Source organism: Pinus tabuliformis, chromosome X (genome assembly GCF_031772625.1).
Source record: "Pinus tabuliformis cultivar Carrire ecotype Pingquan chromosome X, CPIR1, whole genome shotgun sequence".
Classification (NCBI taxonomy): Eukaryota; Viridiplantae; Streptophyta; class Pinopsida; order Pinales; family Pinaceae; genus Pinus; species Pinus tabuliformis.
This window is the reverse complement of record NC_142308.1, coordinates 119937359-119964497: the sequence shown is the minus strand read 5'-3', so window position 1 is coordinate 119964497 and position 27139 is coordinate 119937359. Positions and strand designations below refer to the sequence as shown.

The following is a 27139-nucleotide window of genomic DNA, read 5'->3' as shown; positions in this document are numbered from 1 at the left end:
TACATTTCAATTATAGTAATTTATTTTAATTTTTTGACACATAAAATTTTCTACCTAAAAAATATATCATTTTAAAATCAAATTATAAAAAATAAAATTATTTTTGAATTCTATAATCCATATTTTTATAAATTACTTCTTTAGATAAACTCACAATAAAATTTTTATGTTTACCAATTTCAAACCATTCAATATAATTCATCTTTTTATTTAAATTGAATTAAACAAAACCCTAATTAAAAAAGCAAAACAAACTTCTCATTTTTTTAAAATTACATTCTCAACATACATCATATTATCTTTACCATCTTTTTACACTAGCATATTTTTTGACTTTATCTACATCTACATTCTTCGAAATCATCCTTTTTAACTTTATCTACATCTAACATTCTTCTTCCAGATACAGCACCATCTTCTCACGTTATGAACATAACATTTTGAAAGTCACTTAGGGTTAACATAAAATATTACATTTTATCACCTTCTTCTACTTTATCCTGCTATTCAACTCCACCACTTTAACTCTGGGAAAATATCTATTCTTCCAATTGCTTCCCATTGAATCAGTTGACAAACCTACAATTTTTCCTGATTTGTCCATCTGATCCAGTATGCACACCTATGCTGGCCATCATCACCATAGAAGTGGGAAAGTCTCTGGTGAAGGCATAGGGAAAGCTGCTGTAGTAATTCACAAAAAAGGCAGTGGATGCATTTGCAGTGGAGAAGAGAACTTGATCCGACTGGAGAAGCCCCATATTGTTCTGAAGATTTTTGAAATACACATTATCAAACCAGTCTTTGGTCACAGCATCAAGGGGAGCCAATGTATTTGGATCACTCTTTCCATCTGGACACGTGCTTTGTAGGTTTTGGAGTAGAGATGGCTGGATTGTTGGGTCCGGACCGTTGGACGCGCTGAAATTGAAGAGGCGTGAGCTGAAAGTGCCACAGTGGGCACGCCCAATGGTGTGAGCCCCTGAAAGTTACATCATTTCACTTTTATAATTTAACATTTTCTAAATAATTTTCTAGATAATTTTTAGGTAAATCACATTTCACATTGAAGTAAACTATTGGATGTGGTTCACCATCAAGACGTAGATATCTAAGTCTTAAATTTTGACAATGAACCATACTCAATAATTAGAAATTTTAAATTTGAAAATAAAAATATAACTTATTAAATCACAAAATTTACATTCTCAGATTTTTAAAATATTTCAAAATCTACAATTTCAGATTAGAATATGTAAATAATGGTGTTAATTGTACCTGAGAGTACTACAAGATCTCGAACAGAAAGCCCAACACCTTGGAATTTGGATATGAGTGAATCAAGCGACTCAATAGGAGAAGGGATGTTGGCGTTTGCTGCACTTTTGCTGGCAGTGGTGCCATCTCTTCTCCCCAGTTGCACTTGCCAGTAAGGGCCACCGCTCTTGTATAAACACACAATATATACGCAATAAGTATATTTCAGTTGGTTGATTAGTTTAATTCAATGAGAATGTTGTTGGAGGACATGAACATTAGATGGAAAATGCAAAATATATATATGTATATATTACAAGGTATACTGAATCCCGCGCTGCAAGAGTGAGAATATCTGCGCAAGAAACTGTGGCGTTGCAAAAATTCTCGAGGGCTGTCTTGATAGCGTCGATGACCTCAAACCCTCTGGCTGAATTGAGATTGGGAAGAGCACTCTTCTCTCCTGTAATGGTATCCGTATCATCAAGCAACACTGAAGCGTCGCATCCCTGTAAAACTCAGTTACAATAATCAAGTGATTTGGAAAAACACAGGATTTTTTAAATTTACAAATGTTATGTTTTTTGGGGCTGTTACATTGGAAGGAAATTTTGGCGGAGTTGTCTATAATGCGACTTTTTGAAGATTCCGGTGATGGAATCCGGCGAAGAACTTGAGGTCAAATCTTGATTTCTTGCAGTTAAAATGGTTTTTTAACTGCATATTTGGATTCAGCACCCTGAAAAACCCCTGGGACGCTTTCATTGTGCAGAAACTAGCTATCAAACTTGCGATTCCAATAATTCCTGCCGGATTTCGACCGGAAAAATCCGCCGGAAAGACTTTCAAAAAGTCGCGTTATAGACAACTCCAATTTTGGCAGACTTGTTTGTCAAATTAGCAAGGTTTAACCAAAAAGGTATCAAAGGATTTTGATTTTTTGATTTTGCTATTGTTGAGGTATTTAGCAATAGGAACTCAAACAATTGAGCTAACCCTTGGTACTATCTGTCATGTAATATTTCAATGTGATGTTACAGTCACACACTCCATTAATTCTTTAAATCTGCAATGTAATGTCATAGTCAAACAATCTGTTACAAATTCTACATTCAAATTCTACACTCCAAAGAGAAAGTTTGCACCTCGAGGGATTTGATCTCTCTATGTCTTTCTTCTTCTATCCCTCTTTCTCCTTCCCTCTCTCCTCCTCTCTCTCAATTCCCCTCTCTCATCCTCTCTCTCATTTTCGCTCCCTTTCTCTCACTTCCTCTATCTCTCCACCTCTATCACTCTATGTCCTTTTTTCTTCCCTCTCATATATATCTAGAGTTAATATTATTATTATTATTAAATTTTAAGGTCACAGAGAAGCCAACCACCAAATTGATGTATGAGACCCCCTTGTTTGTGGGATAAGAGACCCACCTCCTCCTCTATCTCTCCACCTCTATCACTCTATGTCATTTTTCTTCCCCCTCATATATATCTAGAGTTAATAATAATAATAATAATAATATTATTCAATTTTAAGGTCACAACCAAGCCAGACACCAAATTGGTGTATGAGACCCCCTTGTTTGTGGGATAAGGGACCCACCTCCGCGCAGCGACAAGGGCATACATACTCTACCCCCTCTGGTTTTGAACTTGTGAACTTCTAGGAGGAAACACATGCTCTTAACCATTAGACCCACATATATTAATATATACTATAATATAACAAATTTAATACTGTGTTAAATTTAATATTGTATTAATCCAAAGTTGTTAAATTTAATAATAATATTAATCTTTCAATATTAATATTAAATAAAAAAACATGGCATAATAACAAAATTTTCAAATATTACAATTTTGAGGTCAAAATATTTATCTTTAGGCATTTTAATATATCCATAGGATATTAATTTCCTTTTAAACATTTAATCTACAAATATTTAATTAAAAGAAATATCAAAATATTATTTGGGTTGAATTAACTTCTTACTTTGATTTAAGAAATGGGAGTGGAGTAAAATGTTTAAAATTTTATCTAATTTGGAATTTTAATGTGGTAAATTTTGTTGTTGAAGGTAAAACTATGAACCATTCAAATTCAACCTATATGATAAAAGAACTATTAAAAACATGAGATAATTGTATTGTATTTTTTTTAATCTATAGGGTTATTTTCATTTTTGTTTAGGGAAAACATTATTTTTTTCTAATTTTATTTATTGGTCAAGGGATAAACTTACACATCCCCTTCATATTGAGCTGTAAAATGCTCCTCTAAGCGCAAAACTAAAAATAAATTTAAGAGGTGAAAAAAAAAACATGAACAAGGAATCATCAAACAAAGAGAACACAACCTAAAACATAAATAAATAGAAAATAGCACACAAATACAAAAATAGATCAAATTAAAATAATTTTTAAATTAGTTGAAATAAATATAAATAATACAAAGATAAAACCAAAATAAAATAAATTTTAAATTATTAGCTATATATTAGTTATAATAATAATATTCTATTATTGTTTGTTTGGATTAATTCAATTGGAAATGATCATGGAATGAAGTCTCAAGTCTTGGTTCAAATTTAATACTATTTCTCAAATTTCGGATGCCTAATTATTACTTCTCAAAAATAACTATTAATTTTTTGACGCCTAATTATTACTCCTCAAAAGTAAAAATAAAATATAAAAATAATTTAATAAAACTTTTAGAATCATCCAAACCATAAAAGAACATTAATAAATTGCTACTTATATTCATCACAACCCCGACAGTGGTAGCAGTCAGCATGGCAACCCAAAATAAGAGTAAACTTTAGTCAGATTATTTGTAGATTGTGAAATATTTTGATATATACTGGCTAATTTTTTTCGATTCTCGAATTAATTCTGATACCTAATTATTACTCTTCAAAAATGAGGATAAGAAATAAAAGTGATTTAAGAGTTTTAGGGTCACCCCATAAAAGAACATTAACAAATTGCTGCTTATATTCATCACAACCCAGAGAGTGGTAGCAGTCACCATGGCAACCCAAAATAAGAGTCAACCTTAGTCAGATCATTTGTATATTATGAAATATTTTGATATATACTGGTTAATTTTTTTCGAATTGAAAAATATTCAATCTAAATAAGAGTCATCCTTAGATTATTTCTAGATTATGAAATCTATTTTTTTCCGAATTGAAAAATATCTAATCTAATTATTTCTTTATCCCAAATTCAAATTGGAACCTGGTAACTATGAATTAATTTGAGCTCCAGTCTCCCGTTGTGACCCAATTTACTGATTAAAAAAACAGAGCGTGGTGTTTCGGAGCGTCGAAAAATAAGAACAATTCTACACTGTGAGCAAGGAATTTAAAGGGAAAAATAAGAACAATTCTACACTGTGAGCATGAGTATTTGCCTATCACAGCTACTCAGCAACAACTAAGGATAACAAAACATTGTAGACTTACATTAACGATACAGTCGTGGAAATGGAGACGGAGGAGTGAAGCTGCCATTCGGGTATCGTTCTGGACAGCGGACCGAACGACGTTTGACACCATATTCTCAACAAACGGACAACTATATCTGTAAAAATCGTACACAAGCTGCCCGCTCGCACCTTCAACACGATGCTGCACCATGCCCAATAGTACTGCAATAACTACCACAGATAAAGATGCGGATGCTCTCATTGTATTCTCCATTGCTATGAGCTCCTAACCAGAAAAATGCCAATCAAGACACTGAGCACAGCACAGAAGCAGCTTTTTATTGACTTGGGCTTTGTGATGTCTTATGGTATCTATTAATCTTAAATAGAGCAAGGAAAAGCATTTGCTGAGTGGGTCGTTGAATTTGTTATTCATTTAATTCAGAAGACTCTCTGTCACTGGATAAGCTGAATTCAGTGGATACGTAAGTTGCAAATAATTTAGAAATGTATGCGGTTTCAAATTCAGACGGCTTCAAACTCCCAATTGTATAATGATAAAACGTAGGTGTCATGGAGCTTAAGTGGCATGCACTAAATGTAAAGCACATTTTTAATGGATGAAAACCTAGACCCAATCCACTGTACAAAGTGGAAAGCACTGCACATGATACAGACTCGGCCTATAAATTCACTTCCATGGATATAAATATTGCCTACACAGCACTTCCCTGGATATAAACAACATTACCAACAGAGTTGACTTCATGAGTGGAATGTATCGATCAATCTTTCAGTGTATATATACTATTTAAAAGATTAGACATGCCACAAAAAATGCATTATTACAGTAACCCTCAGAGTGAGTGCAATCAATAAGCACCTAAGGCGAATATACTCAGGTTCCCATCAATAACTAGGGAGATGTATAGAATTCGTTCTAGTATGTTGAATTTAATTTGATTGAAATACTCAGGCCCAATCAATAATTTGGGAGATCTATATAATTCGTTTTAGTATGTTGAATTTAATTTCATGGTAGATTTCAGAATATTTGAAAATTATGAGGGATAGAATTAGGTTAAATAATTGATTTTGTTTTTATTCGTAAAATTTCAAAAATATTTAAAAATTTGCTATAAAAGTAAAAAAAATTATTGTTTATATATATCCCATTTCAAAAATATTCCAAAATAAACATTCAAATAAAAGTAATAATTACAATAGACCACAATACAATGCATAATATTTACCCAAATAAAACTTAGAGATCAAAAATAAACGCACTAAGAAAACCTGTCCTCCATCCAGATAATGGTGAAAAAATTACTTTTTTCAATTTGGTTTTACTAGAATCTGGTAATGTGGCCTTTGAATTGAAAATTGTAAAGTTTTATGGATTCAGCCTCTAGGAAAATCAGGTCTGCATAATTTGATTAAAAAGTGTTAACGAATGAATGATAAAAATATTTATGATAATTTTAAGTATTGGAGTTTTGAAGAGATGAAATTTTATTCTTATTTTATGTTGCAGCAAATTAATGTTCAAAAAACTAAAAAAAAAGAAAACCCATATCTTATAGTCTCTAAATTCTTTCATTTTTTTTTGTTGTAACCTTTAAACTTTAATTTCTTCACAAATCGTGGTTCACCTTCTTAGTTGCTCTCTCAAATAGTCTTATGCAAATTAAACTGTAATACCATATTAAAGAATAGAAAATATGGAACACTATGCTCTTCTCAATATTCTTAAACTATTAAATAAATTCCATAAGAAACATATAAAATAAAACTTAACTAAACTATAGTATATACTAAACTTAAAATGATTATGACACTAGGATGGACAGTTATGACACTTCCTAAAATCTCATTAGTCCATTATAAACCTCCTATTATTGAAAAAGATCGTCAAAAAATGATTGAATTTTCTCAGTACTTGAGTGGAATTGAATGGATGAAAAATAACTGGGTATTGACATGGCCATTGTTATTTTAATTATTATTTTAATGAATGAAAAATAATTAGATAATAAAATAAACAATATATATATATATATTATATGGTTTCAACTTTTCAGTTATTCATTTTATATTATGACCTACATTAATTGTTGACAAGTTGTATTGAATCAATCATAGTTATCAATTCCACTACTCACAATCGCACTGTTGGGTGAAAAAGAGAGTCATCATTGTTGCCAATTTCATTGCTCTGTGAGATAGGGAAAAGATAAAAATAAAAAACAAAACAAAATCTTATTCTGGGTGATGAGCGCACGTGCATTGTAAAGTATCGTACTGTGATTAGGTTTTGAAGAAACCATGTAGTCTTGTAGAAAACCACGCTTCCATTTCAATGGGGAAAGGAACTTTTTAAATGACCTATGTAGCTTATTGTTATTTTATTGCGACGGCTTCGTCGTTTGAACCGTGAACGTACAGGAGACGCTGAACATTATTGACTATATATAAAAGTATAATTCCTGCAAAATGTGTGTTCGTATATCCAAGAGATGTAGATATGTAGATTTCAAAACCACTTTTACATTATGGTATATTATTCTACTCATACACGGGAAGGTGACCAGCACGTAATTTACAAGAGTTTTGAGTGGTTTTTAGTGTGATTAAAGTGACTGTATGTAAATTATAAGAGTTTTGAGTGGTTTTTAGTGTGATTTTTTGGAAAAAATATGGTGTGTTTTTTGGATCTATTTTTTCTATAAATTGAAATCACAAGTTTGATTGTACAATCGAAGTGCTTTAGGGAATTTTCAGGGTGCTGAATCTATATATACAATTATGAAACCAATGTAAATAATACAAATCAAGATTTCATTTCAAAATTTTCCACCAAATTCGGGCACCCAAATGTCCAAAAATTCCCACTAAATACAACTCCCAAAGAATTTTGAGTGTTTTTTTAATGATTAGAATTTGATTATTTAATTCATAAAATAAAATAAATTATTTTTATAATTTAATTAGTGCAGTTATATAAATTATATGGTTGTAAATATTTATAAATATCAATTCATAATAATCATCAAAATATTGATTTCATTTTACATTCAAATTGCTAAAATTAAAAAATCATAAAAATAATTAAATTATAACTTTAATATGCATGATAAAAATTAGTATGTACATTTGTACATATAACATATTTTTAATCATGGAGACTCATCTCTACTTTACCAAGGAGATTTTTTAAACTGTAAATAGGTTTTGTTACAATAGAATAGATCAATATTATAGCTTATCAATATTACACGTGGAAAAAAACTATAATTAATTTCATATAATAATTTTAAAAGTAGAAATGGCACAATTAAAATCTCTCATTTATTTAATAATTACTAATAATTAAATCAAATTGTAAAAATTATTTTCCCAAATAAACAAACATGTTAGATTAATAAAAATTGCTTAAATAAATTTAATTTATTATAAAATAAACATTAATTATCTCAAATTGTTTCTATATTTTAATGTATATGCAAAACCTTATCCATATATTCTTGTATTTGGGTGAGAATTTGCCCTATGTCCTTCCTTAATGTACTATTTATTTCTTTCATTTTTAAGTGTTTGATTTTCATTTTCTTTTTTATCGTAAATTTAATAACTATTTACAAAAATTTCAAAACTTAGAACTCATTATGAGAATATGTTGAACCCACAAAGCCTCATAATTGAAAAAAGTTGGCTTGTAAATTGTGTGAAGTGTATATTTTAGGAATGGTTTACAATGTCAAATATATTTTATTCCCTAATTTATGATTGATGATTTTATATTTTTGTCTTCGGTTTACTTATTACTCTATACAAATTTCAAAGCTTAAAACTCATTATGCGAATATGAAAAATCACTCAGTTTGGGAATATGTTCAATTTATAAAAAGTTGTCTGGTAAGTTGTGTGAGAAAGGAGAAAGTTGGATTGTAGGTTGTGTGAGAAAGGAATTGATATGAAGAAAGACTTGGAACATTGAGATTTTTTAAAAATTCTAAGACATAAGGCGGGAGTTAGTAAGACTTAAAGCCAAAAATCACGGTATATAAATTATTTATTTATTTAGTGAAATAAATAAAATAAAATAAAATAAAACAATTGGTAAGTGAGCTTGCCAAGGGTATTTAGTGGTAAGGAAAAATGAAACCTTGTGTTCAATCTCAATTTCCAATCAGCATGCTCACTTTTGTTTTTCTTAAGAACCATCAGGAATAATTTTGTATTGAGGTAGTTAATTAAAATAGGAGAACAAATGGTTCTTCAACCCGCTATAAATCAATAAGAGAGAATAAATGGCTCTTCAATTTATTATAAATTAATATCTAATTTGAGTTAAAGAGATCACTATTTTGCATGTCACAAAATATCTATATAATATATGGTGAACAATGAAGTTAATATAAGAAGAAAAAGAAAGGTGTGGCTATCAACTTGGTTGGTTTTTTTAGTTAAGAGTTTCTAGATTAAATATTTGTGTATTATAAGTGTGGAAATTATTATTAAGTTTTTATATTTTATTAGAAATATATTATGTTTGCAAGAAACTTATTCTTGAGGGGGATTTCTGCATCGTGAATCTTTTGTTAAAAAAGAGCAAGCAATTCAAGATTAGAAATTGATAATTTTAATGGCCAAAGCTTTAAGTCATGGAAACTAAAGAAGAAAGATCTTTGTGTATATAAAGAATAGTGGATTATTCTAGATCCAAGTACTAAATTATTAGTATGTCAAAAGAAGATTGACAAAAGCTTGAAGCAAAAGTCAAAAGTATGATTAAAATTTTCCTCGCATTCATTTTCATTGAATATTGCTAGAGGAAACACTACAAATAATTTCAGGGGAAATTTAAGAGATTTGCATTCTAGTCAAAGTTGATTCTAAACCAATTGTCATTCAAACTAAGTTGTTTCATCTTAAAATGGAAAATGGTGAATATGATGAAGCATCTAAATGCCTTTAATACTATGGTAAGTCGGCTTGCATATGTCGATAACAAGATGGAGGAAGAAGATAAGTGTATTACCTTGATATGTTCTCTACTCAATTGCTGGGATAATTTGGTTGTAGCAATTAGTACTACCACTTAAGCTGCATTAAATTTTGAGGATGTATTTGCATCCTTATTAACATAGGAAATGAGGAGAAAGTCCATGGAGGCTATGGAAAGGATGTTTTATCTATAAGAGGTTGGTCCCAAGAGGAGTAAAACGGGTCCCAAGGGATAGATCTAGATATAGAGGTACATATGAATCTTTAGGAAAATATAAACTAATATTGACTTAGAAAAATTGCATATCTAATAATGTTGATAAAGATAAGAGGATATGATGATGTTCCTTACCTAAAAACAAAATTCACCATAAAGAAGCTGAATTTTAACTAGCATCAATAGGTATACATGCAAAGTATTATTGGAAACCGAGAAAATACTAAGATGGGGTGAATTAGTTTTTAAAACTTTTAAAAAATATTTAGTCAAATAAATGCATTCAACAGTGCAACAATGCACCAGTCACATTAATTTTGAACACAATATTTTTACGTGGAAAACCATATGAGAGAAAACCACAAATTCTTTTTTATTATGGTGTAAATGTAGCACTAAATACAAATTACATCAAATTATGTAGGCACCATCTTACAAGAGGCTCCAACCCCCTTTTCTTTGCAAGCACCCACTTCCTAGAAACACCAACTCCGTGATCTTTGCATGCAGGAACCTAAAGGAGACTCCAACCCCCATTATCTACATGTACCTACTTATTCAACCTATTAGATCCCTCTTTCATCAATTTTCAAACTCATAATTGAAGGTTTTTAATTAAAAATATCACTAACGCAGTTTTTAAATCTCATATATGCATCTCCTTGCTCTGCAACCACCTATCTTTCTCTTATTCTCCGGTGCAATTAAGGTTTTTAACAAGTACCGCATCTCCCTCATTGATCTTCTCTTCAATCAAAGTTATTTTATGTAATTACATGTTTAATGCTTCATATGTATACTCTTAAAATGCATATCAACTTGATCTACACACACAACACTTTGCAAAACACACCTATCCTTGTTATCACTTGGATCTCTTCAACTTAGCATTCAGTTTCCATTTATTTTGTAGAAACGCAACTCCCTCTCATCATTCCTCACTAACTCCATTGTTCTTCAATTCCATAGTAGCTATTTTCGTTGATTTTCATGAAAATATTAGTTTATCATGTTGTTTATTTTCCTTTTATAGATGCTACCACAATAGAATTACCCCTAACATGGACTTTAATCCATTAACTAAATTTTTGGTGCTCGAATGCCAAATTTGGTTCATAACCCATTACTTTTAGCTCTCTAGTGCAATGACTGTGATCTAAGACCAAGTGCTTAATCCCTTAGCCCTCGACATCCAGAAAACCAAATGCCAAAATTGTTAAATATCCACCACTTTCTGAATCACACCCAATAGTCTATTCAAAAAGGATGGTTGATAGGTCACATCAAGGCTCCTCGACTATCCAAATTTTAACAAGGGGTGGAGTGGGTTTTGACTTTTTCCATATGTGCAATTAATAGCCACAATTGGTTTACACCACGTGCCCCATGATTTGATCAGAATGGAAAACTGAGAGGTCACATCTGGCCCTTACCCTTGATTATCTGAAATTTAACAAGGGGGTGTCCATAATTTGTCATATATGCAATTTTAAACAGCCCTTGCCTTTTTAGAGCACACCAAGTGATCTCGTGCATTGATCATGTATAACGACAGAGACAAAACCCCCCTAGCCTTTCCAAATTTTAACATGGGAGGGGATGGTGGGTGGGGGGGTGTCTGATGTTTTTTTTCATATGTAGCCATGTAACGTGGCACCACTTCTTAGCTTCCATTGCATCTGTTCCAACCAACCGAACTTGCCATATCCTCTCTCTACCATTAGTCATGCCACATCACTACAACATTATTTCCATGTGTCACTCAAAAAAGGGACTCTTGGCCACCCAGAAAGGCCAAATCCATCTACCATGGGTCCTCACCTTAGTGTGCCATGTAATTTTCTCCCACCTATCTCTACCAAGTCACCTTGCCATGTCATCTCGGATCCACCTAACCTATCAAAACCATACCTAGATTCCATCGCTTCAAACTCAAGTTTCTCTTCATTCTTGGGAGTTAGGCTAGGTTCCATATACCACAGGACAACTCATTGAGAGGGATATCCAACCAAAAAAATTTCATGTGATTTTGAACAAATTACCTACAAACAAAATGGCCTCAAAGATAGGCTACTTATAAAACAACCAAGTCATCATAAGCTCCCCCTAAACTTGACATCAATGACAACAAATACCAACGTACTCAATGATTTCCCCTTTTGGTGTTGATCGCAACACCACCTGACATTGTTTGTCATTAATGGATTTTAGGCTTGATTCCCCCTATCAGGCTAAAGAAACTACTAGTGTTTGCTCACTCTCCCCCTTTGCATGTGAGGTTCCAATGTATTGTCATTATCATCTTGGCTTTGAGGTGTCCTTTTCATGTGAAGTGTGAGTGTCCTTTTATTCTCCTATCGGCTTTGATGTGCCAATGCTTAATTATATTGCCCCTTTGACATCAATGGAAAAGGGATTTAGCTACTTCCCCTTTGACCGTTCCCCCCCAAGGGGATTATAGTTATAACCCTCAATATAATAGGTTGTTGATCATCCTCCCCCTTTGACCAGCATGAGTCGCCAACTTAAATCAACTGATACCAATGAAAAATTTTCATTTCATGTCCTTGGATTGCACTCTACTCCCAAGTCCCCCTAAACTTATGCTACCCCTACAGATATTAAATCTCCCTTGAGCTTCATCTATTTTCTTCTCTCTAACCATACGACTATACTTGGACATATTTGGGTAGTTTCTTGATTTGTTGGTGAATAACACTAGTGAACAAATGATTGAGACATCACTCCCAACTTTTTCCTTAAATACTCAAAAGGTGTTTGGGTAAGAGGCTTGAACAACTTATTCTTTTTTGTATATGTTCTCCAACCTCACAATCTAATAAGCCACTTTTTCTCTAAGAAAATGGTATTTTTTGGGGATATGTTTGGTTTTTTATTGAAGAACGAGATCCTTGGATATACTAATAGCACTTGTGTTGTCACGTATAATCAGAGTGGGTTCATCATAAGTTACTTTAATGTCATGTAATATTTTCTTCAGCCACAAAATATGAATGCAACTTGTTGCAGTTGCTATGAGCCCAGGTTTAATAATAGAAAGTGAGATAGAAGTTTACTTTTTCCTCAACCAAGCCACCAAACAATTCCCTAGGAAGAAAGAACCACCACTAGTGTCTTCCTATCATCTACACTTCTAGCCCAATCATAATATGTGTATGCAATGAAATATAAGTTTTGTCTCTTTGGATACCATAGACTAGAGTCCATTGTGGCTCTTAAATACATGAAAATCATCTTGGAAGCTAAGAGATTAATTTATTTCAGGGTTTATTGATACCTTGAAACTACACCACTAACTTGCATAATGTCTAGCCTTGATGTTTTTAGATACAATATGTTTCCAATTATTGATATGAACATTGTTTGATTTACTTGTAGTGATTTGTCATCTTTATTGATTCTAACAAGAGAAAATTCTTCTATCCCAAACTTCTTTAACATTTCTTTGGGGTACTTTCCTTGAGAAATGAATATATCTTTTGTCGATTGTGTAATATGTAAGCCAAGGAAAAATGAGAGTTCCCCAAGCATAGACATCTCAATTCAGCTTGCATACCAACTACAAATTTTTGGATGAGTAAATCTTCATCATTAACAAAAATTATGTCATCAACATAAACAATAATAACTAAGAGATTATCATTTTCATATTTGATATACAAAATTGTATCAATTGTCCCTGTTTTCAAGCCTTGTTGTTGTAGGTTTTTGTATAATCTTGAATACCACGCCATGGTTTCTTTCTTTAGCCCATACAATACCTTTTTTAGCCTGCACACTTTGTCATGATTATCCCACAGCTGAAAACCTTCAAGATGTTCTATATAAATCTCTTCTTCAAGCTCTCCATTCAATAATGTTGATCATAAATCCATCTAATAAACTTTGGAATTTGTGTGACATGAAAATGATAAAAGCATTCTTATTGCCTCTAATCTTGCTACAATGAAAAAGTTTCCTCAAAATCTATTCCTTCAACTTGAGCATAGCCTTTGCATACTAATTTGGCATTATTTCTCACAACTTGTTCTATCCTCATTTAATTTGTTCCTAAGGACACATTTTGTGCTAATGACAGTTTACCTTAACTATCTTATATTTGATTCCCAAGTTTAAATATTTTCAACCTGATCTAGTTCATTATTTGTATTTGTTATCCAATGCTTACTTGGCTTGCCTAAAAAAAATATTTGGCTCAATCATGGACAACACAGCAATATGTGCATGACTAGGGGTATTTATTAGATTTCTTCTTGTTTGAACTCATGCTTCCTTATTACCAAAGATTTGATTCATAGGGTAATGCTTTTGTACATACCTTGAGGGGTTTTTTGAATGAGTGCACTCTACCTCTTCTTCTTCTTCTTCTTCTCTTTATTCTTCAAGTTGTTCAACATCATCTTCATTGTTGGTTTGATCAGGTGGGCTGATAAATCTTAGCTACTTGCTTTTGAGAGGTAACTCCTCATCCACCTTCACATCAATGTTGTCAAGTATTTTGCATAATATTTTATTGTAACATATGTAGCCTTTTATATTTTAGTTGAACATCATAAAAATATCCTTTCATCAGCTCTTGCATCAAACTTACCAAGATTTCCATCATTAATTTTTATGTAACACTTCCTCCCAAAGAATTTGAAGTGCTTTATTGAGGATGGTTTTCCATCCACAATTCGTAGGGGGTCTTGTCATTGTTAGGCCTAAGGTTTCTTTTATTTCAAATATGGACTGTTGTACGAATAGCTTCAATGCAAAAATTATTTGGAATATTTCTTTCATCCAACATTTCTCTTGTCATTTGTTGAACTGATTTATTTTGTAGCTTAACCACACAATTTTGTTGTGGAGTGTTTTCAATTGTGAATTGTCTTTTTATGCCATGTTCTTCACAAAATTATCAAACTCATTTGAAGTAAAATCCCCACCCTAGTTTGACATTAGACACTTTATTTTACAATTAGTTTTATTTTCAACTAGAGCTTTGAAGATCTTAAACTTTCCAAACACTTCATAATTCTCACTTAAAAATGCAACCCACGTAAGCCTAGTATAATCATCATTAATCAAAATAAAAAAATTCTCACCATTTGGGGTCTTAGTTCTTGAGGGGCCACATAAATCTTTGCAACAACCCCAGTTTGAAAGTTCATGTAATAACGTTAATAAAGGAAAAATACGACCAATGTCATGGGACACGTATTCCAAGTTGAATGTTGGGAAAAACATCCTAGTGGGTGTTCATTTCAGTTTATTATGGCTAAGGGGAAATTGGCAAAGGCTTTGAAAAGGAAAAATAGGCATTATTGGCATTTTATTGATGAAAATAAAGGAAAGTAGGAGAAAAGGAATGTGAAAGGTCGTGGGTTGCATGTGAGGATGAAATTGAAGGAAAATAGAGGAAAAATGAAGAAAGTAGAGGCACTAATATTATAAAGGCATCAGAGCATTACTTTGGGGCCTTTTGTCAGTTGAGTTTTGGAGTTGGATTCAGAGAGGAGAATAGCACCAAGAGGAGAAAGCAATCAAGGAAGAAAATCAAGGACGAGAAAGCAAAGGAAAACAAGGATCAAGTAAGGAAGAGTTGGATCAAGCGGCTTCAACAGGAATACTTGTAGGTAACAGGTTGCATGTATGATTTTCTAGCTGGATTTGGGCATGCATGTGTGTATTTGGTTCATTTGTTATCATCGGCATGGGTTTTTCCTAGTTTAACTATGGTTTTAGAATTTTCTTTCCATTTTCAGATAGCCGTGGTGTAATGAGATTCATTCCTGGTTGATCTTTGGATTGTTGAAAGGTTTTCGATCCAGGTGGGGTGTTCTCAGGAAAAAAATAAGGGTTTGGCGTGGAGATGGTTTTCTCCAGGAAGCCCTCAACAGGTGGGTGGACACAGAAAAATTCCTCAAGGGATGGTGAAGGAATTCTGAGGCATCCAAGCTCAGTTTGGTTTTGTTATCATGGGACCGGTTTAGATGAGATCAAGGTAGTGTGAGGGTGGAGGTGGTTTAACCTCTGAATTCCCTTGGTTGTTATGTATTGGTTTATCCCATGAGATCCAACATTCATGCTTGGAATATAGCACAAGGGTGATTGGTTGAAAGAGAGATTTGGTTCAACCCAATCTATGGTTGGGTGGTACGTGGAAGTCACTAACTTGGTTGGATTTTTCCTATGTTAATAAGAGCTAGTTTTCTTTTGTATTTTATAATTAAATGTACTTGTTAATATGTGGCTTTGATGGTTTTTCTATCATTGTTATTTATATGCTTATATGTTGGTTATAAGCATGGTTTTATGGCAGATTCTAGTTATGGCTCTTATCATGTTTTGATTGATAAATTAATGGTTACTGAATGCATGACCTCATAGATTTTATTGTAGCTGTTGTGAGAGGGCATTAGACCTTCTTGATTTAGATAAGTTTCAAATCTCTATGTTCAGATATGCATTCATGACCTGTAGATTTCATGCTCGTCATGTGTTTAACAAAATGACTGTCATGGTTAGGTCTGGCTTGGTTAATTCCTTGATTAATTTTTGTTTTACAGGCTTTTTGCTTGTGTCATTTATGTTTTTGGAAAGTCTCATCATGTTTTGGGAAGTGATTTGGAGTCTAGCCCTAAAAAGGTTTCACATATCTCATTGTTGAAGGCTTAGAACTGAGAAATTGGGACTATAATCACTATCTTGTATGATTGAGCACATGAATGGAGGCCTATAATCACATGGATGCAGGCTTATGCATGCGATTGGCAATCTAGGTCAATGAAAAAACAATCTAACTCAGGGCCTAAGCACCTGGAGAGGTTGTTTAGCTCTTGGGGGCCACGTAGCCTCTAAGGAAGGTTAGTAAGGTTTCCTTTATCGACTCCATTTCCTTAAGGTGATCTAGACGATTGAGACATGTCAAAGTAACCCTCAGCTCATGTTTACCCTACCAGGTCGTTGAAAGTGGGTAGATATGGGAGGGGTGGTTACAATCTCTATGAATTAGTTGTAAAGGCATGGTAGATGATTTTTCTTTAGTTTTGAAGGGAACTCGAACTTTCTTGCTGATTTGGTATGATTTACAAGTTGTATTGATTGGCTTAGAATTTTTTGGAAAGGCCCTTACAACTTTTTGTTTTTTGAGCTTCATAATATGATCAAATTTCAAGTCTCCCAACCTTTTGTCCCTTAACTAGCTCTCATCAAACTTCCCCAAACAGTGTTTTCTCATTTTCTTCAGTTAGTATGTATACATTACTTGATGTCTTGTAGCCTTTACCACTACTTTCCATGTGTCTGATGTTTTTAAGACAAATCCTTTGGAGTGAAAGGTAACATCATACCATTGGTGACACATTTGACTCGCACACAACAGGATGTTCCTGAGTCCATCTATAAAGAGAACCTTCTGACCTTGCATATTCCATTTACCAAGTTGATTATACATTTTCCCATGATCTTTTTAGGGGCATCATTGCCAAAATTAACAATTTGTCTTGTCTTCTCTCAGTGACAATAATTTACTCCTATCACTAGTCATATGCTCGAAGCATCCACTATCCACATACCAATGGCTTCCTTGGTTTTGGGCATATAATGCAATGCCAAATAATTGGGGTGTGGTTCGGCATGCGGTGTCCTACCATGTGGCCCCATCACATAGATGAAGAATAGTGTAACCCTCCACGTATGAGCCAAGGTGTCATGAAGACATTACAATCAGTTAAAACATTAACTACTCACTATATATAATGCTTGAGGTGGAACCATAATAAACTTAAAATCGTCGATGTTTTGTGTGGAGTGGTATAATTTTTGCAAAGCCACCATAGTGGTTAGAGATGTTGAATTAAAAAAATAATAACTAACAAATATGCTATATTTGGATTTTGTGTTAGGTCATTCACCTAGCATGGTCATGATCTTGAGCCTAGCAAAGAGAATGTCTCGAATGAACATGAGTGTTGGGGAGTAGTCTAGAGAGTCTAAACACCATATCCAGTCCTAACATGGGGTACAAGCAAGATTTTAAAATGAAAAATGAAACAATGATTCATGATACAAAAATAAAATTGAGATGGTAAAAGAGATGTTTCATCTTCAAGTGATATCAATGGTTTAGCCAATTGTTGTGGCAAGCAGTTTCTTTAAAAAAAAAAAGATATTGTGTAAATAGTGAATATTAATTGGGTGAATTTAGGGAGTGTTACAATCATCCAAATTGCTTCTTAACTAAAGCATCAAATTCCTTGAAATTTTCAAAGAAACAATCTTCTTTATTCAAGAAACATTCAAATATATATGGAAAAGACAATAATGACTGTCAAATATATATTTTTCACATGCTAGTGATGGTTGGTTCATTGTCTATATATCACTATGGACAAGTTTATGTTGGATATTTTTTGTAAGAGACTCTCTAGCCTCAAATGAAGCCTCGTGATGCTTACCAAAAAGACATCATTTACATACAATAGCAAGAGGTGCACCACTTATAACCCATTAATCAAATTGAACTTCACCATCAATTATATACATTGTAAAATCACATGTCCAAGTCACATGCCGAACTTTGCTTCAATTGTTGGTCTTGGAAAATCGTACAATGTATAGAGTTTGTCTTTATAGTCAAGAATACCAATGAAAACAATAAGAAATTCATTGCTAATATGCTTCATAACAAACCTATCAAACCAAAATTCAACATTTTTTACCAATCTAAATTAATTGGCCTATAGACAACAAATTAACCATCAAACTTGGTGCATAATACAAATTAGTGATTACATCATTATAACCTTTTGTCTTACCAAAACTACTGATAATAGATGTACATTAAATATATAATCATTTACACAAATATTTATTCTTTTGTAACTTTACTTAATGAAGAAAAAAATAAATCATTATTAATTACAAGATACACACCACCAAAATAAATTATTTATAACTTTTTTTCCTAGATTTTATAAAAATAAAACACCTATTAAATATCCTTCCTTATATCAAATTTTTATTATAAATAATAAAAATAAAATAAAAATAATACATTTCAAACATTAATCTTTAAATCAATAATATTTTCCCCTATTTTTTAAATTTATTATTTGTCATTACAATAAATTTATTACACACATTTCTATATTAAAATTATATATTTTAGACGTTAACCTTGAAATTAATAATATTTTTCACTAATTTTTAAATTTATTATTTACAATTACCATAAATTTATTACAATCTTCTAGACTAATTTTTAAATTTATTATTTACAATTACAAAAAGTTTATTACAATCTTGTAGATGTTAAAATAATAAATAAAGATATAGTTACACCCTTCTCGACCCCTTGGGAGAGCATTCCGACGTGATAAAGAGCGTACATTATATTATAAAGTGCAAGCTACGATAGGTAACAAGTGTTGCTTTGTGTTTTTATTGCCATCATTTTTTTCGTTTTTTAATCTCCATGTCTCTTTTGTGTTTTTTTTCATTAAAGCTTTTTTAATTAAATTATATATTTAAAACGTTAATCTTCCCATCAATAATATTTTTCACTAATTTTAAAATTTATTATCTACAATTACAATAAATAATATTTTTTTTTACTGATTTTAAAATTTATTAACTACAATTACAATAAATAATATTTTTCACTAATTTTAAAATTTATTATCTACCATTACAATACATTTATTACCATCTTTTAAATGTTAAAATAATAAATAAAGATATAATTACAGCCCTTGAACTTATAAAGCACATGCCAGAATTGAGAAAATTTATGTTGGTGAGAAGGGAATGTAGTTTTAGATGTTCTCGACCCCTTAAGAGAGTATTCTACAAAAAGAGTATTTTACAAAAAGGGTATATTATATTATTAGAATATATCTATAAATATGGATCATATAATGTGCAATTTTTTTTAAATTATATTTTTGAAATATATATAACTAAATAAAATATTTTACATAATGTGTATATGGACAAATTAAAATGGTTTTTTATTATTGATATACTTTTAAGTATATATAAATATTAATTTATATTAAAATATTGTATTGATAACCCATGTTGAATATTTTATTATAAGCATCTTATTTTCATTTTTTTTTTATTATAATAGACATATTTTTATGTTTAGAGACAAACTTACACATCCCCTTCTCTATATTTCTTTTCATCATTTACATTTTTCCTTTAAATTTTCTTTTTCATCAAAAAAAATTAATTAAAATATTTATAAGAATTAAATTCATTTTCTCAGTTATAATTAATGTAGATATATTTTATCTTTAAAATTATTAGACTCAAAGGCAACAAATTCTTAAATATATACACATTGTTTCAAAATTTTATAATATTAAAAAAATCCATTGATACTTTTATCTAGAAATTAGCATGAGTTTATGTTAATTTTTAATATTTATTGTGGATATTTTGTAAAAGTAAATATATTTTTTTTCAAGTATTTATATGTTATGTGTCAAGTTGAGGACAAATGCCTATTGATGTAAGGACATTTTTTATGCAGATTTTTTATAAAAAGGTTAAAAAGAAAACATATAATTTTCCAACCAAAACTAAAAATAAATTTAACTAAATTCCTTTTAAGACAACAAATATCGATACTGAAGATGTTAAGAAAATTCAAATATTGATTTTATAATTGTTACTGCATCAACAAACATATAAAGAATAACTAAAAAAATAATAAGTAATAGTAATTTAAAGTTTAGTCATCCAAACCATTATTTAAACTTCATAATTGTTATATATATATATATAGATATAGTTACTTATACATGGTCACTCTTAACTGGAATATACATTCAACTTTTAAAATAAAATAAAATACAAACAAACAACAACAATTAGATTAAGCAAGGTACTCTACACTTTATATACTCTCCACACAATTAGATCAAACTAGGTACTTGCACTTTATATACTCGCCACATATTTATAAACATATATTGGAATCCCCATGGTACACATGGCATACAAAAGTTGTACCACTAATACACATTACACTTATTCGTCAGCTTTTTGCAACCCTAAGTTTTTGGCTAAAGCTGATACTCACGACCAATTAATTACTCACGACCAATTTAAGGAATTATATCCCTTGGATAATATCAGTTGACAAACCTACAATTTTTTCTGATTTCTCCGTCTGATCCACTGTGCACGCTTATGTTTGCCATCTTCACCATGGAAGTGGGAAAGTCTCTGGAAAAGGCATAGGGAAAACTGCTGTAGTAATTCACAAAGAAGGCAGTGGATGCATTTGCGGTGGAGAAGAGAGCCTGATCCGACTGGAGGAGCCCCGAATTGTTCTGAAGATTTCTGAAATACACATTATCGAACTTGTCTTTGGTCACAGGGTCCAGTGGCGCCAGGGTATTTGGATCACTGTTTCCATCTGGGCATAAACTTTGCAGGCTTTGCAGTAGAGATTGCTGAATCGTTGGGTCCGCACTGTTTGAGCCGCTGAAATTGAATAGGCGTGAGCTGAAGGTGCCACAGTGGGCACGGCCTATGGTGTGAGCCCCTGAACATTACCAGTCACATGAGGTGACATGAGTTAGGAAGGAGATCTTCAAAGTATAGAAATTATTTTTGTTTTTTTAATTAAATTGATTAATTTGAAAAATATATACATACTAATAATTTTTATATTAAGAGTTATAAAGTTTAGAACATGTTAAATTTATAATCTATGATGTTAATCTATGGTGTCGTCACAAAGTTAATTCACAAATTAAAAATTTTTATAGTAAAAAAAAGTAAAGTAAGTGTTTTGATATTTATTATGGATTAATAACTGTTAATATTTACTAGCCATTTAATTTATATGATTGTGCCAGTATTTAATATATCTAAATAATATTTATGAATTTAATATTTTACTAAAGCTTAAATTTATGAATAATACTAACTAAAATCTAATTTGTATAACAGCTAATTAAAGCTAATTTTAAAATAACATCCTAACTAGTAAGAGTAAGTTTGTTGTAGTTTAACTATTTTAAATTTTGGAAAAAAAAATTGACCAATTTTATTTGAAATGTAACAAATATTTCTTAAAATTATAAATTCAAATGTCTCAAGAGTTTTTCAATTTGTTATTCATTTATATAATTAAAAATACATTTTAAACAATAAAAAATCACAATATTATTCATAATTCACCTTACTCACAATTCACCTTAAAAATAATGTCTACTCTAAATAAACACAATTCAAATAAACATTTCAAATTTTAATAAACTAAATATTTACTTGTCAATGGATCAACTTGAAAAATCCAAAATTAATTTCACTCTTCTTCATAGAATTAACAGACTATTCCAAAATTTGCAATCTTTCTACATCATGTTGCGAGAATATTCTCAAAATTTATAATCCAATTAAAAATGACCCTAAAATACTACACAGTTTTACCAAAAACAGTTGCATATGAGAAACCTGTATTGAAAGAATCTAGTGTATACTATGTAAATCTGCTATTGCACATACCTGAGAGCACTACAAGATCCTGAACAGAAAGCCCAACACCTTGGAATTTGGATATGAGTGAATCAAGCGACTCAATAGGAGAAGGGATGTCGGCGTTTGCTGCACTTTTGCTGGCAGTGGTGCCATCTCTTCTCCCCATCTGCACTTGCCAGTAAGGCCCACCGCTCTTGTATCAACACACAAAAAACACAGTAAGTATACTTCAATTGGTTGATTAGTTTAATTCAACTAAAATTTTGTTGGGGGACATGAACATTATATGGAAAATGGAACATATATGTATATATTACAAGGTATACTGAATCCCGCGCTGCAATAGCGAGAATATCTGCGCAAGAAACAGTGGCGTTGCAAGAACTCTCGAGGGCTGTCTTGATAGCATCGATGACCTCAAACCCTCTGGCTGAATTAAGATTAGGAAGAGCACCCTTCTCTCCTGTAATGGTATCTGTATCATCAAACAACACTGAGCCATCGCATCCCTGTAAAACCCAGTTGCATTAATTCATTTGGAAAACCAAATGCTGCAAATAATCAGCAAGTCTATAGTAACGCAAGTCTGTGAAACTAAGCCTCTTAAAAAAATTGAAATGTAAGGTAAAGTATTAAATTACTGACATTTATTCAGCATTCTAGAAAATTGAAATATAAGACATGCCATTTTCTTTCTTTTAGTTGTAGAAATTAAGATTTAGAGAGTACTTCACAAAATTGTACATGCAAAATTGTTTTTAATACTTCCACCATCAGACAACAGTTCATTAACATTTCTGTTGAACCAAAATAATCTTAATACACAAAATAATATTTTTTAATACATAGTTATAGATTTCACTTATTAAATTTTATTCTAAATTTTAATCTAGCTCCTGGATACATCATTAAGATCTGAAGAATATCTATTGACGCATCCCCTGATGATGGACTCAGGACTCACTTGGTAGTCCGAACACTAAAACTCTATAACAAGTCATTTCCTATATATATAACCTAAATCTAGCTCCTAGATACATCATTAAGATCTCAAGAATGTCTATTGACGCATCCCCTGATGATGGACTCACTTTGTAGTCTGAAATATTGGGTTCACTAAAACTCTATAACAGGTCATTCCTCCTATCTAAAAACTATCCTCACCTGTATGGATTCATTATTTAACAACATCAAATCCTACCATGGAAGGGATATGATGGACAGCGCATCAAAATTCGAGAAATTAAGACTATCCAGAGCTAAACCAATCTAAATTTTTTTTAAAATTGTAGAGATAACAATCTCATTCCTACATTTGTTATCTGCAAACACTGAAACCCTAGTTAGAAATGAAATCAAATGGGTCAAGTCTAAGCCGGCCTATTTTCTTACATTTTTCTTCAATTTCCTATATATATAACCTAAATCTAGCTCCTAGATACATCATTAAGATCTGAAGAATATCTATTGATGCATCCCCTGATGATGGACTCACTTGGTAGTCCGAAACGTTGGGTTCACTAAAACTCTATAATAGCTCATTCCTCCTATCTAAAAACATTAAATTTGATTTTAAATAATAATAATAATAAAGATAATAATAATGAGATGGTTTAACTTATATAATATTTTTTATTAAATTAAATATTAAATTAGTGTATGAGGTAATTTTTTTTGTGGAATATTAAATTGGTGTATAGAGATATTTTTTTTAGATAAGGTGCCCTCACAAGGGATTTGACTACTAAACTATCTGAGATCTCTTTATTTATGTAACAAGAAAATATCTTTATATAAAACTTTGCCAATTATATGAAATCAAATTCAATAAAAATAAAATAAAAAAATTATATATATATATATATATATATATATAAAACAATCAATTATTATTAAAAATAAATAAAGCTTGACATAAACTCCATATCTTATCAAACAATAATACTAAAAATAATATTAAAAAATCCATATAATCATTAAAAAGGTGAAATTTCATCTAAATGCCATACTCTATTAAACAACAATACTAAAAACCATATTTAAAAATCCATATAATTATTAAAAAGTTGAAACTTGACCTAAACTTCATATCTTATCAAACAATAACACTAAAAACTATATTAAAAAATTCATATAATCACTAAAAAAAATTGAAACTTCACCTAAACTCCATACCCTATTAGACAATAATACTAAAAGCTATATTAAAAAAGTCCATATAATTATTAAAAGTTGAATCTTGACCTAAACTCCATACAATATTAATCAATAATACTAAAAACTATATTAAAAAATCTATATAATCATTAAAAAGTTGAAAGCTATATACACTCTATATCACATTAAGGTTATAAATGAAAAAAATATAACCATTAACACAAAATGATTTACTGGTAAATTTGAAAGTGATTTTTTCATTATATAAGATGTATATCTATATCAAAAGTTAAAACTGATGTACAATCTATATCATATTAAGATTATAAATGAAAATAATTATAATCATTAACACAAACTAATTTACTTGTAAATGTGAAAATATTCTTTTCATTATATAATACATATCTATGTGTAGACAATTATATGTAAGTAAAATATTTAATTTTCTATTAAATATTTATTTTTTTATTAAAAATAAACAAATATCAAATTTGATTTTCTATATATAAAAAAAATTATGTTAATTGGAGTTATTTTTAGTGATTGAACAAAATGATTGTGATCTTACCCACCTAGATTTATTTTTTTAAAGTGACATATTGATAAATAAATAATATTATAATAATTATAAGGCTATGAAAATTGTTATATTGACTCTCACATTCTCCTTAAGTAAAAAAGAAAATAGTTTCTCTTAAAAATTGTATTAAATAATTTAAACTTAATTTATTATATTTATTATAAATAAAGTTTATAATTTATGATAATAATATCTCATTAAAAAATAACTCATCTCATAATTATTTAATATATTTTTATTATAATTAATTTATTATAAATATAATATTATTATTAAAAGTTTAATATATCTTAATTTTATTATGAATTTAATATTATTATTATTAAAAGTTTAATATATCTACTTTAAAATGTTGTGTTATATTATTTGAGGTTTCGGATTCAAATCTTCCATAAATTAACTGACCAACAAAATAATATATAATTAATAAAAATAAAATTTAATAACGAAAATTTACTCTATTTCATAGCTATTTAATTTAATTTAAATTAATAAAATGAATAAATAATTTATATTTCTAAAAATGTTAATACTTAATTTATTTAATTGTTTCTTTCTCTGAACTTAGGTGAATTCCAAATTTTAAATTTTAGTATCTAATATATTTTTATTTTTTGGTCAATTCCCAATTTTCGTAATTAGTATAAAACAAAAGAATGGATTTTGCTAATCAATATTAGCATAAAACAAAACAATGGATTTTGCTAATTGATATTAATATAAAACAAAGCAATGAACTTTAATATCAGTATAAAACAAAGTAATAGATTTTGCTTAATGGAAATTTTCTAACTATTTTAGAAATCTAATTAATAAGAAAATTTGGAAGTCAATTCACTCCAACAATTGACTTTACTGTATCTATCCTATCAACATTTAGAAATCTAGAAACAAATTAATCTGCCATCTGGCCTTAATTTGATTTTTCTTAATGGAAATTTTCTAAATATTTTAGAAATCTAATTATAAGAAAATTGGGAAGTCAATTCACTCCAACAATTGACTTCACTATATCTATCCTATCAACATTTAGAAATCTACAAACAATTTAATCTGCCATCTGCCCTTAATTTAATGCAATCTGCCATTTTAAGCTACCATATAACCAACCAAAGTTCAAAATCCGCCTCCTATAAAGCAATTTACAGATCTATTCTATAAAACGATACCGAAACTGGAGGATATATGTATAATAATAATTACATTAACCATGCAGTCGTGGAAATGGAGACGAAGGAGCGAAGCTGCCATTCGGGTATCATTTTGTACAGCGGACCGAACAACGTTCAGCACGATATTCTCTACATACGGACAACTATATCTGTAGAAATTGTATACAAGCTGCCCACTGGCACCTCCACCTAGATGTTGCAGCATCCCCACTACTACTGCAATAAGCATCACAGATAAAGATGATGCTCCCATTGTTATGAGCTCCTCACCAGAAAAAGCCCAATCAACACACTGAGCACAGCACAGAAGAAATTCTTTAATGAATTGTGCTTTCTGGTTTCTTGGGGTATCTAGTATTCATCTTAAATAGGGTGAGGAAATGCGTTCCCAGGGGATGGTTGAACTCATGATTCCTTCACTGCAGAACACTCTCTGTCAGTGGATAAGCCATATTCAGTGGATACGTAAGGTATACTTCATCTAGAAATGTATGTGGTCTCAATCTCAAACAAATTAAAACTCCACTATAAGATGCTGGGATGGTGGATTTCAACTGGCATGCACTACATTTAATGCACATTTTAATTGATGGAAACCTCGACCCAATCCACCATACAAAGTGGAAAGCACTCAACAGTGTACAGGACTCGGCCTATAATTTATTTCCATAGGTATAAATATCGCCGACAAAGTTGACTTCATCAGTGGAATGTAATGTATCTATCAATCTTTAAATGTATATATAATATTAGCAAAATCAGGGTGACTGAATTATGCGTTCTCTATTTGTTTTGTTTTCGTTGGAATA

The 27139-nt window shown here is 30.7% G+C and overlaps 2 protein-coding genes across 2 annotated transcripts; both read right to left on the bottom strand.

The window, feature by feature from the left end:
- Nucleotides 1-306: 306 nt before the first annotated feature.
- LOC149138729 (peroxidase A2-like) lies at nt 307-5057 on the bottom strand. The gene is made up of 4 exons (XM_089448678.1): nt 4725-5057; nt 1575-1766; nt 1279-1444; nt 307-982 (listed from the first exon to the last, which is right to left on the bottom strand). Exons 1-4 carry the CDS (start codon nt 4959-4961, stop codon nt 567-569), a joined length of 1011 nt encoding a protein of 336 aa, XP_089304804.1. The 5' UTR covers nt 4962-5057; the 3' UTR covers nt 307-566.
- A 15785-nt stretch (nt 5058-20842) lies between these two features.
- On the bottom strand, nt 20843-26681 carry LOC149138728 (peroxidase A2-like). The gene is made up of 4 exons (XM_089449132.1): nt 26362-26681; nt 22736-22927; nt 22446-22611; nt 20843-21477 (listed from the first exon to the last, which is right to left on the bottom strand). The coding sequence occupies exons 1-4, from the start codon at nt 26581-26583 to the stop codon at nt 21062-21064; spliced, it is 996 nt and encodes a 331-aa protein (XP_089305258.1). The 5' UTR covers nt 26584-26681; the 3' UTR covers nt 20843-21061.
- Between the last annotated feature and the right edge of the window lie 458 nt (nt 26682-27139).